Source organism: Neopelma chrysocephalum, unplaced genomic scaffold (genome assembly GCF_003984885.1).
Source record: "Neopelma chrysocephalum unplaced genomic scaffold, ASM398488v2 Primary Assembly neopelma1_281, whole genome shotgun sequence".
Lineage (NCBI taxonomy): Eukaryota > Metazoa > Chordata > Aves > Passeriformes > Pipridae > Neopelma > Neopelma chrysocephalum.
In genome coordinates this window covers 637,283-655,872 of record NW_020897943.1, presented here as the reverse complement: position 1 = coordinate 655,872, position 18,590 = coordinate 637,283, and the positions used below count along the sequence as shown (strand labels likewise).

General features: G+C 44.2%; 1 protein-coding gene across 2 annotated transcripts in view; it reads right to left on the bottom strand.

The window, feature by feature from the left end:
• HMCN1 (hemicentin 1) overlaps positions 1–18,590 on the bottom strand; it is a 162,728-nt gene that overhangs the window by 109,982 nt on the left and 34,156 nt on the right. The window contains exons 5-11 of one of the 2 annotated variants that reach the window (XM_027704511.1): positions 17,348–17,519; positions 16,151–16,257; positions 13,410–13,530; positions 12,591–12,854; positions 12,189–12,333; positions 9,282–9,403; positions 4,377–4,649 (exon numbers count right to left, since the gene is read on the bottom strand). In XM_027704511.1, coding sequence (XP_027560312.1) covers positions 4,377–4,649; positions 9,282–9,403; positions 12,189–12,333; positions 12,591–12,854; positions 13,410–13,530; positions 16,151–16,257; positions 17,348–17,519 — 1,204 coding nt within the window. Of the gene's footprint in view, positions 1–3,401; positions 3,479–4,376; positions 4,650–9,281; positions 9,404–12,188; positions 12,334–12,590; positions 12,855–13,409; positions 13,531–16,150; positions 16,258–17,347; positions 17,520–18,590 lie in introns of those variants that run through there. The other variant, XM_027704512.1, reaches the window with a different exon arrangement.

The following is an 18,590-nucleotide window of genomic DNA, read 5'->3' as shown; positions in this document are numbered from 1 at the left end:
GGCTACTCTGACTTAAACCAGAACACATGAAAAAGCAAGACTGCCATAAAATCACATTTACCATCACCCAAACTTCAGGGATCTGAGTTTTAAAGGTGTAGTTGAAATTCTTGAATGGGGAAGGAAATGAGAAACCCACAAACCCAGCACAAATCAATCTCAGCAAGCACACCATTTCAATTAAATAAAAAAGAAGCCTAAATTACTAATTTTACCCTCAAAATCATTATTATGTACATGTATGAAAGTATCAAGAACAAAAGAAGCTACCACAATGTGCCATATTAATTCAACCTGACCAATATTCAAACAGCAAACTCATATTTCACCCACAAAGCTGCAAGAATTGGGAAAGAAAAGGTTTAAATGCTCATGGAATTGCACTCATCAGTGAGAAACAGATCACTGACAGGTTTAGAGGATCAGCAATGCTTCCCACTCCTGGCCAATCTCTAGCTTCACACAGTTGCAATATGCTCCTCCAGGCACCTGGAAAAGTAGGGAACTCCTGACAAATTCATGGATGTTTCCACACAAGGCCAATCCCATGGGAGGACTGGAGCAGGTCACACTATGGAGATGCTATTTCCCAACCCCCAAACTGGAGCACGTGCTCTGAGCACTCCATAAGCATCAATACTCCTTGGAATTCATCAGAACTGCATTCCCTGTCCCCCCAGTGCCCGGAGAGGCCCAGGTTTAACTGGTTCCTCTCGTGCCTGTGGCCCTGTTGTGTGGCACAATGGTTCCCAGTGAGTGCCTGGGGGTGCTGTGCTCAGGGCTGGGGACACAGGCAGCTCCCACGGCAGATTCCAGGCTATTTGCACAGCTGCTGGTGATGCCTTAAGCCCCCCTAATGTTTTTTATTTTTCTAATTTTTGTAAGCCTTATAAGTTTTATAGGTAATAGAAGTAGATTTTAGAAACAACCCCTTTCTCCCTCCTCCCCATAGTACCCCTTAGTTTATACATTCCTTAATCCTCTCACCCCATTCCATACCCCCCATATCAGCCCTATCCCCGTATCCAGTAGAAAATGTTTAGTCTCTTAGTCAAGGCAAGCCTGTCTTGTTTGGGGAGCGCTTGTATCTTGGCCTAAACCACAGGACAGAGTCAAGGAACTGGGTGACTCTGCTCTCTGTACACCGAAGATGATGAAGGATGATGAAGAGAGGGTCCCAAAAAGCCCCCAGACCCAATTCCAGGCGGTGGGCCAGGCCAAAAGTTATAGGGTGGACACACTTGGGATTGGCCAGATATTATCATAAATGTAACATCTCAGGCACAGCCTGCGCGTGTCATTTACCATCAATTGCCTTGGCACAATTAAATCCTTTCCTTATTTCACCCCAACTAACGGCTCCTGGATTTTTTTCTAAGCACCAACTGAGCAGGCATCACTGGCACCACAGCCAGGGCAATGTTCCCTTTCAGAAACAGCAGCACCAAACCCAGCTCAAAACAAGGGGTTACTGCAACCCACTCCAGCAGGGAGAGCAGATGCCGGGCTATTTTTAGAGCCACCAGCATTTGCTCTGTGCCTCAACCCCCGTCCCGGGATGAAAGCAGTGTTTATTCTCTTATGATCCAAAATTCAGAGATCTACATGGAACTGTTCCAGCAATAATAAAGGGCTTCAATCTGAATTTAATTTGACATTCTGAATTACTTGCAACTACACAAAGCCCGAACCCATCTCCATCAATTAACAAGACTTCAAATTTCCCTCTTCAGCTTGTTAATAATGACAAGCCCATAAAGCTTTTGCTCTTACATCTGGCCACCCCTCACTCTTTGCTGCCAAACAAAAACTGGTTTCTGAAAACTGCTCTGGGCCCTACCAAGCACTACAAATTGTACATGACAATCACACAGTAAGTACCTCCAGGAATCTGAGGGAAATCACTTTGTCCAAGCAAACTAAAGTGATCACAAATAACAGGGCATGCAAAGCCTTTGGATGCCACTCAGCTCCTGCATGAGCTCTTGGAAAGGTTGGCAGTAGATTCCTTTTTCCAAAAAAATGGAGGCAGACACTGCTGCTGAGACCTGAGTTCAGCTGCAGCTCAGCATTTCCTACATATTTATTCTGTTCTAAGCACCTTTCATCAGAAATCAAAGAAAACACAAATCTCACCTAAGCCTGAAGTGCCCAAGAGGGTTCTCCCAGACATGTTTGAGAGCAGTACCAGCCAACATGTCATTCCCAACTATCCCCAATAATCATCACACACAGATAAGTGATTTGAAACTCAGTATTCTGCTGTGGCAGCAGTAAAACTTCTTTACCTTTACTAGAAAAAAAACCTGCCAGAAGCAATTTGGTCATTGAGTTAAAGCTCCCAGCTGGCCTACAGACATCAGGGAGGAAAATCTAAATCCCAGGAAGAGATGAATGAGGGAGGAGCTGCTTCTCTTGCTGCCTTTTGACATGCTTGAATGAGTGTCTTGATGGAAAAATCCTGTAGCCTTTAAAACTAAGTTTTCCAAATGTAGGGGGATTGAGCTCTTTTCATGGCTCTTTTCCCCTCAGCCTTGTTAGAAGTTTAAGCTACTGAAATCTAAGTTGTTAGAAATTAAGTTATAACTCTGCTGTATTTTGTAATACTTATGTCCTACACATTTCATTGCACAACTACTTATTCCCCCTTGTTAACCAATATGCTCCTCCTGTAAGAACAACTACATCCCATTAATAAGTGTTACAACTCCACTTTTGACCTTTCTTTGTTTTGGGCACCTTAGGCCAAGCAATTCCATTCAGTATTTATTTTTTCCATAATTCTAAGTCTTCCATCAGCTAACAAAGCACTAAAATTAGTGCAGCAAAGTGAATGAACCAAGATACCTACTCTGCACAGAACATGATCCAGAAGAACCTGCAGGCAGAAATCCTGTAGGAATCACCTACATGAAGGCAAAATAGTTTTCTTCCTAAAAGATTTTGAATTCCATCTCTCCTAACCCAGAGACAGACAGCTAAAGACCAAGGTTCAAACCTCCATGTGACTGAGGCAAACCAAAAAAGAAAAAAAAAAAAAACACAAAACCATGCAGCACTTTCAAATTTTGAAAAGACTCAAATTGTAAAAGGATTTGCTCCATTAGAAATTACTGCCTTTATGCATATACCTTTGTGGTGGTTTGGACTTGGCTCCCCACCAAGTCTCCAAGTCCACAGCAAAAACTCTCCTCCCCCTTTTATAAAGGAAAGGGAAGAAAAAAAAAACAAAAACAAAAGAACCGAAATAATAGAACTAAAGCAACATATATATATATAGACTTATACAGTTACAAAAACTATGTACATATAAGAAAGAGAACCCCAACACCCCAAAGAAAAACAGAAAAAAAACAGATATACAGAGCCAATAGAGAGCTAGCAAACAAAAATCTGAATACTTTCCTTAAGAAAGCAGAGCCATGCCATCGGACCTTTCCCACTATGCTTTTAATTTTTTTCCTGGTATGCAGCAACAGAAAAAACCTAGAAAGTGTTTGGTCTCACTTGTGCTTTTTCAGTTTTGACATTTTTCATGGAATCCTGCAATGGTTTGGGTTGGAAGTGTAATAAATTAGTAGTAGTAAAGTAATTTACTCATCAAGTTGTATTGCATGTTATATTCCTATATATATATATATATGTTATTGCAATCAATGTTCTATTAAGGCTGGGGGACTGTAAGTTGCAGAATGGTTAATTAATCTGTCAGTATTACAAGCTGATAGTTCTGCAGCTTGCAGTTCTTAGGCTGAAAAGACAAATTATGGTGCCTTGCTGAATAAGTATTTTGTATCTTATTTTTCTAAAAGCATATTGTCTAAAAGCGTACGCATAAAGTAACGAAGGGAAGGACAAGGATCAAAGGGTCAAGTACGAGGACAATAAAAAGGATCCAAGATGGACATCTGGAGAGACCTACACACTAGGCCTCAAGGACGAAGGACTAATTAAAACTATGAGTAGGAAAGTACCTGGCGACTGAAGCGAGTCTGCAAAAGAACCAACCAGACCCAGACCTGCGAACTCAGATCCAATAGAGGAATAACAAGTGACTATGGGAAGGGAATTGATAAGGGTATAAAGGTTACTGGTTTTGCCCACTGCGTTTGGGTGCCGTGTGTGGAGCAGGGGTCTCCCCGGCCGCCCAGCGCGCTGTTTTGCTTATTTGCATTTTATATAAATCTTCAATAAATTTTTGCTGCTATATTTCAGCCTAATTTCGTTTACTTATAACAGAAGGGACCTTAAAGCTCATCCAGGGATGGGCAGGGACACCTTCCACTAGCCTAGGTTGCTCCAAGCCCGTCCAGCCTGGCCTTGGACACTTCCAGGCCGGTGCAGCCCCAGCCCCCTGTTCCCACAGCCCCGGTTACCTTGGACGCTCAGGAACACTGTTGCCGAGGCGGAGCCGCCCTCGTTGCTGGCGGTGCAGGTGTAGGGGCCGCTGTCGCCGGGCCGGGCCGCCCTCAGCTCCAGGGACAGGTTGGGCAGCAGGCGCAGCCGGCCCGGCTCGTCCCGCCCGCTCGGCTCGGGCCGTGCCCAGCTGAGGTTGTACCGCCCGGGGCTCCGCACCAGGCACGTCAGGATGGCCCCGGCCCCGGGCCGCACCGACACGTTGTGCGGGACGTGGATCACGGGCGGCGGCTCTGCGGGGAACAGAGAACCGAGTCAGGAGGGAAAAGGTTGGGGAACTTTCGATGCGCCTGGGGGTTCTCCAGAAACAACTTCGAGTGTGCTACAGTGTAAGATAAAAGTAATATTTTAATATTTAATTATTTACCGAATGATTTAGGGGGTTAAAATATTAAATTTAATAACCCTACATTATTAAATAACTCAATTTAATACTGAGTTTAATTTCCTGTTCTGAAGCCATGGAACAGAAGCCAGGGCAGCACCCTCATTCCCTGACCCTCACATCACATCACATGGGCACACCTGGCCTCGGCCCCAGCTCTCACATGACAGGGGATGGCAGGTCACATCCTGCAGGAGAAGATGCAGCTCTGTGCTCTTGGAGTCCCTCTTGCACTGGGGTCAGTGTCACCACAACAGGAGGGAGAGACGAGACCACCACGGGACTCCCAGTCTGATCTCCAACCCAGGTGTGACCACAGCTGGTGGCACCTGAGCCACGCACGGGGTTGTTACAGATTGTACATGCAAAAAACACGTCCCTAGGAAGTTCTAACAGCAACAATGAACCAAGGGAAGAGCTTCTCGATATCGCTCCATGATGGATTCTACGAGGGAATGTGGAAGGTGAGGGTGTCTGTGCCTTTGTTTGATCAAGGACCTCATCAAATAGGGTAAGAAAGGGGGAGGTAATGAACACACTGGGTAGAGAGACAGGCTGGGCAAGAGTCAACCTCTCCACCCTGCCCATCTGTACACTTCTGTCATGCTCTCAGAAGAAAGCAGATGCAATAATTTTGTACTGGAGTTAAACTTTGAAACCACAGATGCTTAAAATAGCAGCAGTTATCCTGCTCCTCCTTGAGATATCGCTGATCAAGAAGGCAACATTTCAAGAAAGAAAATAAATTATCTATGACTTTATGCATTTCCCTTAAAATATTATATATATATTCCATTTGGTTTTCCACAGACTGGTTCCTGAACAAAAAAAGCTCTGCAATAAATAATATTGAGGGGGATGCTTGAGCAGAAATGAGGCAGCTGTAAAAGCAAGATCAAATCTTTATCAGCACACACTAAACCACAATTCTCTCAAGAAAAGCAAGGATAACAGGGAATAAAAAAAAAAAATCTCTATGTATTAAAGGTGAAGGTTACTCCTAAGCTCAGAGCCAGCCATAAATCCCCCTCCTTGGAGTCTCCTGGGGGGTCTCAGATGAGGTTCACAAGCTCTGTGTGAGATCCCTGCACAGCACCATGTGCTGGGAGTGCAGCTCTGCTGCCCTACAGACACAGCCCCCACCAGCATCACCTTAATCACCAACACTGTGTTTCACCCGGGGACAGAAGAGGCAGGAAAAGCTGCACTTGCCTATGAATGGAGTTTCTGCCCTGCACTTCTGGGTTTGGGTTGTCTGGGAGAAACCACCAGTCCTCTAAGGCTCCTCCTGGGCACATCACCAAGCATGTTAAATGAACGCAGGGAAGAGGGAGAGGAGGCCAGCACAGGACTGAAATCCCCACCTCGGGGGCAACACATCCTTTGGACAACAGCAGCCTCCCACACAGCCACCCCCAGCACTCCTTCCTGGCCCTGCAGTTACAGTGCCACCCCGGCTAACGAGCCGTTTTGACATCTGAAAGATTTAAGAGGAGTAAAACAAAGTCAAGCTCAAGTGTTTGCTTTCCCTGAAGTGAGCAGACGCTGGCCCAGCTCCAGGCCCTTTCACACAGCACTTGCCAGAATGGGTCGTCTGTGCTCTGCTGTCTGTCAGCTGGGTAAACCAAGGGCACTTGAAAAGATTGTTTACTTTGCTTAAAGGAGAAATTTCGAGTCATTTTCTTGCAAATATTTGTACACAAGGATTTCAAAGCATCTCCCTCGCATTAATCCTCTGCAGGGCTGCAAACAGAACAAATTGCTCATGTTTACACAGTGAGTCAGCTCCAGTCAATCCCTCAGTGCTCTGTAAATGAGGGGATACGGGACCTTTCCCCTTATTGCTCTTGACTTTCAAGTGCTATCAACATCACTAGAAAAAAGTTAGGATTCTCTCTCAGGTTTCCCTTTGATGAGGAGGATGGTTGCAACTTCCAGACCAAGAATCTTTATGCCCACAATTCCTTGCCCTCCAAACAATAGTTTGAAACACACATCTGGGGATAGCCCTATGTGCTTGAAGGATTTTTGCAGCCAAAATATAAAACAGTGCTCTAGAGCAAGGATTTGGGTAAGCACTGATGTTACTGTTCTGTTCTACTCACTACTTTGTGTGACTGAAAGGATGTTCCTCTCCTCAAATTTTCACTGTTTCACCACAAACTTTGCCTTGCATAGAATCAGTGATATCCCACTGGTTTCCTTGGGTTTGCTCTCACTGCAGTGAGAGGAACATCTTTGCCTGGAAAAGGGAAGGTGAAGGGTTATATGCCACCCTCTTCAGCTACTGAGGGGGTGGTTTTAGGGAATATACAATTATTCCCAAGGCACAGGAGATAAAATTTTTAAAAAAAGATGAGAATCTGTGGTCACAACATGCAGCAGGGGAAATTCTGACTAGACATGTAAAATATTTTCCTAGTGGGGGTAGTTAAGCACTGAAGGTTGCCCGTGGAACTTGTGAAATCTCCAGCCCTGGGGACATTCAAAGACTGGTTGGACAAGTTCCTGAAAAACACAATCAAGCTGGGAAGTTAATTCTGCTTTGAACTGTGGATTGGAATAGGTGGCTTGCAAAGGTCTCTCCAGCCTGAATTGTTTTGTGATTCTATAATTCATAATATTCAAACCTGTTGGAATAAGTCCAGAGGAGGCCACAGAGATGCTCCCAGGGCTGGAGCCCCTCTGCTCTGGAGCCAGGCTGGGAGAACTGGGGGGGTTCACCAGGAGAAGACAAGGCTCCAGGGAGAGCTGAGAGCCCCTTCCAGGGCCTAAAGGGGCTCCGGGAGAGCTGGAGAGGGACTGGGGACAAGGGATGGAGGGACAGGACAAGAGGGAATGACTTCCCACTGCCAGAGGGCAGGGTTAGATGGGATATTGGGAAGGAATTCCTGGCTGTGAGGGTGGTGAGGCCCTGGCACAGGTTGCCCAGAGAAGCTGTGGCTGCCCCAGCCCTGGAAGTGTCCAAGGCCAGGTTGGACAGGGCTTGGAGCAACCTGGGCTAGTGGAAGGTGTCCCTGCCCATGGTGGGATGAGCTGAGCTTTGAGGCCCCTTCCCACCTGACCCATTCTGGGATGCTGTAAGTCCAGGGTAACTCACCTGAAGGAGCTACCACAAGGAGACAGAAGACAAGGTAAGTTGGATTTCAAGCTGTGATGTGAAACCCTGGGGCTGAATTCACACTGCTGGCTGAGCTCTGCCACTGCCACTGTCAGTGCCACACTCAGTGCCAGTCTAGGAACAACTTACACCTCTGCATGACCCATCTCTGAGCAGCACCAGCACAAGGCTGTATAACATGGCCTTCAGTCACAGAATAGAAGCCATTTATCAGTTCCCCCAAACTGCATTGCAACAGTGAAAAATAAAGTGACAACATTTGCTCTAGTATGGGCAGGGTTTTCATGCCCCCACCCACAGGCATAAATCTCCTTTTCTTCTTAATCCTTCTGCAAGTCTCCTTCCTGCAGAAGATCCCCATTGCCTCCTGGGTTTCTGTGTCTGTGCTTGGGGAGCACCTTGGTTGGCAGTTACTCACACTGAACTCCTCTGAGGGAGTAAAGGGTTAACTTTATTCAGTGCAATCATTTAGTGCACTAAGTCTACCAGGTCATTAACTTCTAGAAGGGAAATCCCCTCTCGCTCAGCAAGTGAAATATCTGTGCTTTCTGCTTTGAAACTGCTTGAACACACAAGGCACACCAACTCATACTAGTGAATGAACAGATTTACAACTAACTGGCCTTTAAATTGAGATTTTTTCTGAAATTAGGAACATTTTCGGTTTGGGTTGGTTTTTTTTTTTTTCAAAAAAGTGATTAAAATTATCTACTGGGTAGATAATGATTGGCTAGCAACCAAATATTGCTGTTTATTCAAAATTATCTTTGTGATTAGCTCGATTCATAGAATCATAAAGGTTGGAAAAGACCTCCAAGATCACCAAGCCCAATCTTTGACCAAATATCATCATATCACGAAATGTCACTTCAATAAGGCCAAATTGTTCCTCATGTAATTTTACTTCCTTTCTCCTTGTTATTCACTTTTAAAAGATTCCAAGGTAATAGATGAGATTTCCAACAATTTACTGAATTTTGTTTTTCTAAAATGGCAGAAATTTGAACACAGCTTTTGTAATTCCCTGTCTATCAGATAACACACACATACAGTCAAGCAAACATGTAATTGGTACAACCTGAGGCAAAAATGAGAACAACTGAAATCTGAGACTTCAGTTTCTGCTTCTACAGGTCATATCTCTTCTGCAGGTATAACTGACAGTGGGCACTCACCAAAACAAATCCAGTGCTGGTATTTCAAACAGGTTTGTGAATAAACATCAGCCCGCTCGAGGATACGGGTGAGAAACAAACCCATTAATTAAAAATGCACTCAAACTGGGCACGTATTTTGTTGGCTGCTCTCTGAGGGGTTCCAGCCCAGTTATGTCCAGCAGGAGGGTGTGCTGGGACCCACCTGACACGTCCAGGAAGGTCTGTGCACGCCCCGTCCCCGCGCTGCTGGAGGCCACGCACTCGTAAAAGCCCTCGTCAGACACGGCCACCTGGGCGATGTCCCAGCTCATGCTGGAGGATTCCCTGCAGGAAGAGAAGGAAAAACCTCACTAAATCCTGAAGGAACAAAGGGAAACATGAACTTGGCTTCCTCACTGCAGGCACAGGAGAATTTCACAATAATTAAGAGGCACAAGGGACGCTCTGATGAATCAAACTGGGTCGAGCTGTATGGATTTTAGTTAAACACATCATATATACATTGTCAGGCTTCTTATAAAAAAGTCTTTAACATGTCAACAACTGTTGCCCAGACCCCAAATCTTCTGTATTTGCTGTCACTCTCTCAGCTGCCCAGACTCTTATATTTGCTCTACCCTCAATGGCAACAATTCCTAAGCACAGTCAGTACATGGTACTGAACACGTGGCTCTTACTAGCAAGGATAATAAGGGTTCATCCTCCCCCCTGAGCTTTCCAAACTCACAGGTACAGGAATCCAGAGAAACACCTGCTGGTTTTCCCTGAATCCCAGCAGGGACAGAGCTGTTGGGCAGTAATACCACGTTGCTATCACATGAAATGTGAAAGCAAGAGGAGAATAAAAGTGCAACTACATTGACTGGTGGTTTCACAGGCTTCAAAACAAACACTCCCACAGCTTCTCACGATTCACACCCACATTTTATGAACTCCTGGTGCTACAGACACCCAGACAATGACATAAACCAGCCAAGCAGTGGTTCTGCAGTGTCCAGTGCTCCCCGTGGGCTGTTGCTATGGCACATAAACAACACTGATAAGCACCAAAATAGCAGTGAGAGCTTTGGCAAGGCATTGCCACATTACAGGAAAACACTACATTAGTGACCCCTTTGTTTGCCTGAATGGATTGATTTATGCAGAAGGAACAAGAGACTTGGACTATGCCTGGAAGTTCAATCTGTACAACCACCAGACAGACAATCCAACTACAGCACAAATAAAGCAGAGTATGGTGACCTGAAATGGCTCCTTCCTTGTTCCCTCTTACCTCATCCTTACTCTAGATAACCCCACATATCATACATCACATCTGGGACAGCTCCCAATGCTGGCACAGGGACATGGCAGGGAGGGCCAACACTAAAGAATAAGGTAGTGTTTCTTCCAAATAACAAGGGAGAAACTCCTCTTTTTCGTGGAAAGTATGTTAAAAGTGAGGTTAGGCAATGCTGCTCCTCCTCCTTCCCCACGGTGCCACACACCCCATGTCAGACACGCAAACCTCGGGAACAGAAGCACAGAGGGAAACGTGTCCCGAGTGGAGCAGCTTGGCCAAACCAAGACCTGTGGTGGTCTGTTAGGAACAAATCAACCCCAGAGTGGGAGCACTGACTAACACAGCCCTCAGGGCACCAACTCCAACAAGCAGTGACTGCACACAACTCTTGCAACACGTGCAATTTTCAGCACCAAGTCATAACCTACCCACGGCACCTACTGCACATGTAATTTGCTGATTGAGCTGTTTATTTGGTCAGTTGGGGAAATACAAAGATTTTAATTAACTAAATTAATTGCCTTCCTTGTCAGAATTTCAAGCATTATTTTTGCTGATTCTGACCTTTGCAGAGTCGGTAGGTTCTGCCATTTATAAAACAGAATAGATTGTAAAGAACTTCAGTGCTCAGTTCTTGCTGATTTCCACTGGAATGAGGTGCTTAACTGCTGCTCTTGGTCTCCCCTAAATCAGCCTCATCAGAAATGCACCAGCATATTAAGCAAAATCTAGATTTTCTTATTACACCACCACAGGAGGCAGAAATCCAGAAAAACAAAGCTGTTGCAATTTTACAGAAGTTTCTTCTTCCTAAACATGCTACTCATTTAAAATTAGGAATTATTATTGCAGCTGGTATTTCCACATAGACAACTGTCATGATAGAAATATAACGTTCAGCTTGTAAACAGCTGAGTTTATGAAAAAAATGTTTTAAAATTTTAAGTGAAGATGACATCTTGTCACCAAAACAAAGTCATTCAATGAAGAGCAATAGTACAGCTCAAATCTGCATTAAACTGCTAAGCTGAACAAATCCTACATAGGACTTTACCAGTACAAGGCTTTACAAGACACCATTTGCCAGGGCACAACTTCCCTTTGGCTTCCAACAACCAGAATTACAGGGTGGACTTTATGAGTATTTTAATTAACTTCTGATTTTTATTGTTATTATTATTATTACTTCACTCTACAGAGAAAGAGCACACAGTCCTTTTTCTATACAGAAATCTGAAGAGCTTTCTGGTACATTCAGGATAAATTTTCCTGTTTTGAAAGATTTTCTGAAGAGGAAAGTTTCCTCGAGTAGGTCACAGGACTTATTTCTAGGGCATCCATGAAAGGCATTGAAAATAAAACAAATCAGGGGATGTTGCATAGTCATCTATGTATCACTGGGAGGCAGAGTGAGGGGGGTGTTTCAGAAACAAAAGCTAGTTACCAGTCTATTTTACGTTACTTTTAATATAAATTTTAATATAAAATAATAATATAAATTAAAAGCATTTGCCTTCTAAACCTTTAGACTCAGTTTATCGTAATTTAGGAGCACACATTTGAGGAGGATTTTGGCCAGAACCATATAATCCCATCATATGTACAGAGTGTATACCCTCCTTTGTGTATCATATATAGGTATGTATATATTTAAATATTATAAATATTTCCATAAAATACAGCCTTCCTAAGGAATATCACCAAAAATAATGGATTGGAAGTAGTAGGATATAAGCAGTATATAGCAGTAAATGATAAATAGAAATCACAAGCTATAAATATGAAATAAAACAATACTGAGGGGAAAAAAGGTCTTCAAGTACTTACTTGAAGAACTGATCCACTCCCAGTTTTACTCCATTTCTAGTAAAACGCTGAGTAAAAGGTATAAGACTTTCCACATGGCAAGGAACAGAGCCTGGCTGTAAATAATATCCTGGAGTCTTCATGGGCATTGTAACTTTTGGAGCATCTGAGGAAAGAAAACATTCCCCAAAAAGTATACTAACAGCTTCTTATATCTATCCTGTCTTTCCTTTTATTAAAGGGAAATTCAGTTTCTGATAGATTTATAACAACATTAACTTGTCCATCATGATCTAGAGACAGGACTTGGGGAGCAAAAGGCACAGAAAGTACCTGTACAAGTTATAAAAACATACAAGATATCCATTTTAACTGATTCAGATATGACAAATGGACATTCAATTCAAGTTAAAAATCTCTTACCAGGAGTAATGCTAGAAAATGAGACACTTGAAACCCTCTGAAAAAGATAATCATCCTTGTCATAGCCTGTTATTTTGACAAAAAAAGCTTCATCTGGTGGAATGAAGTCAGAAATATTCCAGAGTCCATAGGGCTTTCTGTCAGGGTAGTATTTCACAGGCAAGGTCTTGAGGAGTTCCCCTGTAATGCTCAGCAGTTCCAGTCGGTCTACTCTGGCTGGCAGCAGGATCCCCGTGGTATTGAGCAGCACAAAGGTAGGAATCCCTAGAAAAACAGAAACAAGCTATTTTAAGTGCTAAAGAAAATAAATAATTAAACCAGGGAAGATTAAATTCCATCTGGATGGCTCAGCAGCCCATGAATGCTGCATTCAGCTCCAGCCCTCAGTGGCTGAGCAGGGAAAAGCTAAATTGTGCTAAGCTGTGCTCTGCTTATTAACTGTCATGGGACCCAGCTGGGCTGGGGGTTAAATTACTGATTTCCAGCAGGTGTTTCTGAAATAGCAGCTTCTTTATTAACTTCTCACCCTGCCCCAGGGCTAAAGGGCTTTTCTGAAGCTCCAAAAGTAACAGAAATGGCCCTGCAATGCCGAGGCATTTCAGAGCTAAAAATATCTGGATTTGTGTGACTTTAAAAAAAACAAGTTAACACAAAAAAATGACACAGTCTGGTAAACAGGAACTTTGGCTGCTCTCACAGATCCAAGGCCCCTGAGAACCAACCAACAGCACCCCCAGAGTTATCACAAAGCTCATCAGAGAGCTGCACTTGATTTGGGGGCCAGGAAATTCTTTAGGATAGACTAAAGTGGAAGCAAACCTTGCACTGGTCTGCTGGATGTCTTTTTGAAGTCCAGTGTTGGCTTCCTGGAGAATCCAGCTCGGAAGTCGATGGTGCTGAGCCCTGTGATCCGGACAGAGTGCCTCCCACTGCTTGAGGTCTGCAAAACCACAGGGAAACACCTTGGAATTAGCATTTCAGGAACTGCACAGCTCCTGAGCCATCCACTGAGCTCCGTGGACAGGCTTCAGCATTCCTCAAAAACAAGACAGAAAGGAGGCTTGTGTCTGAAGCTGTAAGTACAAACCACCTTTAACAGAGCCTTGCTTTCAGATCCTGGGCCCTACAGTTGTGGGGTCAGCAAAAAGAGCCAGTTTTGTCTTGGGAATAAATCACAAACACACGAGATCAACAACTACTGTGAATCGGCATCTGACTTTTACAGAGCCTACAAGGAAAGTGTAAATGATTTAGAACTGCACAGAAAAACCAATGTATTAAAGGTGTTTCTCTTCCCTAGCCAGGAGCTCAGCTGGAAAGCAGGGGATGCACAGGTACCTCTCACCTCTGGTCTCCACCTCGTCATCCTGGTTGAATCAGCAAAAACCAAATCACCAACGACACCCAGCCCTCCACCCACCCCTGAAAAGCCTGAGTTTTAGGTTGTTGGAGGGTACAGCTGCTTTGATGTGAGTCTTTTGTGTTAAAGAAGATAAACCAGAGTAATTGTTAGTTACTTTCTGTGATTCTGTGCAGAGAAAGAACAGGAAAACTGCTCCTTGCCAAAGGTGTGCAGGAACCCACGGCTTTTCCTCCCCACCTGCTTCCACATCCTCAGGTGTATGGAAGCTTCCACTGAGCTTTCCCTGGAGAGTAGTACCTGATCCATTCCCAACTATCCAATTCCTGGAGTTCAGTAACCCCCTCTGACACTGCTGCACGTGAATAGCAAATAAACAGTTGTTTCTTACAACCAACAGCCCAGGGACAGGCAGTAGACACTGTGACAAATCAGTGTCTCTCTGATTAAAACAACCTATTTCCTTCTATTTGCTTACCCTTTCACCTCAGACAGAGCACTACTGAACTGTTTTTATATAAACCAGCTGTTAACAATACAAAGAAATACTTAATTGTGCCAAACAACTCCTGGTATCAAGCGTTAACTGCCCGTTAAAATTTCATTAGACAAACTCCCTGATAAAGTTTTTCTTTTTATAGCTCAATGTAGAAGGAATTTATGGTGTGAATAAACTTCTCACAAAGCTTAGGTCTTCAGTCACAGCCTTAAAATCTTTGTGTAAATAAACCAAGCCAGTGACTGAAGCAGAGTAAACAATCCATAGAAAAATACACTGGGAAATCATTTCTCTTTATGAATTACTCAAACCTTTGGATATTTGTGAATTTTAAGGCCAGAATTAACCTTGTAAAATTTTACCATTTACTAATAACCATTAACTCATCTACCACTGTCATGCCCAGGAGCTGGGGGGTCTCAGGCAAACATCAGGAATTAGTTTCATCCCAAAGGATTGCTTTCCAGTTAGTATCTTCATCAAGTCTCTTTTCATTACTTGTAGTTTAACATGGATCACTGGTGTTGTACATTAGTGTTTCCCCTCCCAGACTGGATGAGCACAACCAAAAGAGTAAACACTTATTTGTCACAGATGTTTTCTTGTCTTGCAAACAACACAAAAATCATTGCCCCCAATGCAGGTATCTATAAAGAAATGTATGGCCTGGCTGGCTCATCAAAGTTAAATTCAAGTATTTCTAGTCTATATTCAAGACATTTTTCTTCTTTTCATTTTTTTTAAGCCAAAATACATCAATTTGTATGTTCTATTCTCCCCAGAGCTGGAGACATCATTATGCTGAGCTTAGGAAAACAAAAAGATCCCAAGCCCAAGAAACTGCCAAGTCCTGCCTGCAGGAGCAGCTGCTGCCCTGGCTGGGGCTGATTACTGACCCTAAAACCCCCAGCAAGGACAGAGGTCAATGCTAAGGCACTGACTGTAGGGAAAGGTCTCTCAGTACCCAGCATGGCTGATGTTACCGAGTCCAGCAGGACACCACTTCTTTGTTATCTTTAACAGCCCTGCAGGTTGTCTCTACACCAGATTTTTCAGCATTTCTGGTCATAGAATCCCAGAATGGTTTGGGTGGGAAGGGACTGTTAAAGCTCATCCAGTCCCACCCCCTGCCATGGGCAGGGACACCTTCCACTAGCCCAGGTTGCTCCAAGCCCCGTCCAACCTGGCCTTGGACACTTCCAGGGATCCAGGGGCAGCCACAGCTTCTCTGGGCAACCTGTGCCAGGGCCTCCCCACCCTCCCAGGGAACAATTCCTTCCCAATATCCCATCTAACCCTGCCCTCTGGCAGTTTCACACCATTCCCCATTGTCCCATCACTATCTCCCTGTATAAAAATCCCTCTCCCTGTGTTTTTATAAGCCCCCAGTCTCAGACAGACCTTCAAACAATTCTCCCCAGAGCTGCTGAGCTCAACATGCTTTTGTAGCTCCAGTTGTGCAGTGGGATCAATAGCCTCCCACAGGGCTGGGTGGGAATTAATGATCCTTTTCAAACCACCCCTGTGCTCAGGGCAGGGACAATGCACAGCAGGCTCCATTCAGCACTGGCTGTAAAGGTACCTCACACGGGTGACTTCACCTCCAAAAATGACTCTGTAGTTTTTAGAATCATAGAACAGAACACAGTAAATCATTACAAGCTCTAGGACAGTAATTCAGGAGTTCTGCAGTAACTTTACCTTAATTGTCCACGTTCCAGGCTCTGGATCTTTGACATTTACTACCTTAGCAGAGTTGTGGATGTTCAGCAATTCATTCAGCCCCGACCCTTTACTGAGCCGCTTGCCTAAAAAAGACAGGGAGTAAATGCAGGAGTGAGTAGGTACAGTATTGCCTAAAGAAAACAGAGTAAATACAAGATTGTTGGGCTGTACCAATGTATTTGTGATACTTGGCTCACTCACTACTTAGCAGTCAATGACATTTATACCAGTCTAACTGCCCTGTGGTTCTTTGCCAGAATGCTAAAAATGCTCCTGTACAGATGAGTGGTTCAGACACTGAATCTTTACAGAGGCACTTTGCTCCCCCAAGGCTGATTCTGGTGTACCAACAGCACTAAAACCCTCTGGCTCTTTCACAGCACTAAAGGGAAAGGTGAAGTGGAGAATGAGTTGTCCCAGTGCCCATTTCTAAGACTTTATGAGACATGCCTTGACTAACGTGGTGGATTTAGATGGGTGGAGCTGAACCATGAGATAGGAAAACAAGGAGGAGGTCACAGCCTCAGCTAAGCCTGACAGTTGCACCCAGGACTGTGTGTTGTCATGGCCTGAAGAGAGACACTGAGCAAATCTCTTTTCTCTAAACACAGAAGAATTCCTCAGTGTAGCACTGACCAGGGAACACATCCTGGGCATAAAATATTTCCAAGATGCTAAAACTTAAGCTATATCCTCAGGCAAAAGTCATGCAGAGAACACAAAGTATGATCTGAATTTATTTCTGGAGTGCTGTTCCAGGTTCCCAAGGGATCAACATAACAACGAGCAACAGATTTGTTCAAAAGATCTTCACTGACAAATTAGCTCCCAATCTCTCATGGCTCAGCTGGAGATGGGTTTGATTCTGAATGCTGTTGTAGTTCAAAGAATCCAGGCCTTGGTTTGCCTTTCCCCAATAAACCAAACCATCACCTGTAACCCCTAAATGATGGCTCAGTGAATACATAAATAGATGAAACACAAATGCGTCCATAAACTTGGAATACAAGGACAAATTGTAAGAAAGAAGATGGAGATGAGACAAAGTGAACAGAATAGGGAAGTTTTCCAGTTTCCTCCCAGCCAAAAAAATATTGGGAAAAATTAAAATGTCAGAAGTGCTTCTTCATTCCCCTTTTTTGCTGTCACAGAAGGAGGCATAAACTGCTTCACCTAAAGGATCATGGATCTCGATTGCTGGTGAAGGACCACTCAAGGACACTGTGACCTCTTTCAGACTGGGATCAAAAGGGATCTGCCAAGTATTTACAGCCATGGACAAATGGTCTGTAGACAAGAGGTGCACTTTGGAGGCTTGAACTGCTTCTTCAACCCATTTTAACACCTAGAAAAGAAAGTAACAGTTGTTATTATACTGTCAAAAGCATTTGCTGCTGAAATACTGTCTTTACTGCCTTGTAGAGATTCCATGTTAATTCATTTTTAAAAATATTAATACTTGTAGGAAATGCCACTTTAATAGCAGATACTACCAAAGCCATGCTCAGTGTGAGGCTTAAAGGAGTACACAAGCAGACCTGGCCACATCTCCACACAACACCCACAGGTACACTTTAAGAAGGAATTAGGGATGCAAATCTGTGGATATTTCTGGTCATCAACTCTTAGCTGCATGAAGCAAGAAGGAAATCTCCCTCAGCCAGATGTGCTGAGCAATTGCCATCTGTGGACTCCTTCGGTTCTTTCTCCCCTCAGACACATCATACCAATAATTCCAATCCCTGTTAGGCACAGCCCAGAGCTGGGACTAGAGGGGAGCAAGGTGTGGAAGGCATGTCCTGCAGCAGGGAGGGAAGTTCCCTTGGGAAGGGGAGGGAAGGGTGTTCCTACTTGTCTTTACTTCCCACTGCCCGAACGAGGAATTAAATACCTATTGTCATTGGCAACAAATTGATTTCCCTTCAGTCAGTTTGCTTTGCCCTCAGCAATGACTGGTGATTCCCTGTCCTTATCTGGACCCAGAAGGTTCCTCACCCCGTTGCTCTCATGTTCTGCCCTGCCCAGGGGTCAGGGGGAGGTGGACAATGAGCCCACCCCAGGAGCTGCAGGGGGTGAGTTTGAATGCCCTGGGAGCAATCCTGGGTCTGTATAACACTGTGCCCGTGGCTCACAGTGCTACTGAACCCTGATTTTAGGTTACAGTTGACCAGGGTTGCATTACAACACCTTTTAAAGGAGCTTTGGATTATGTCAGCTCAAGACTTGGAACCCAAGAATAAACTAGGCATCCACCAGCAGTGTAGGGCTCCAGAGCAAGCCTTTAGCTCAAGGACCTGATTCAACACACCAGCCCAAAAGAGCCTCATTCCCTTGGCTTGTTGGGCATAATTTGCCTGGGTTTTTTCCCTTAAAAATATGGGTTATACCATAGGTTTGTGTGCAAGATAACTTTGTG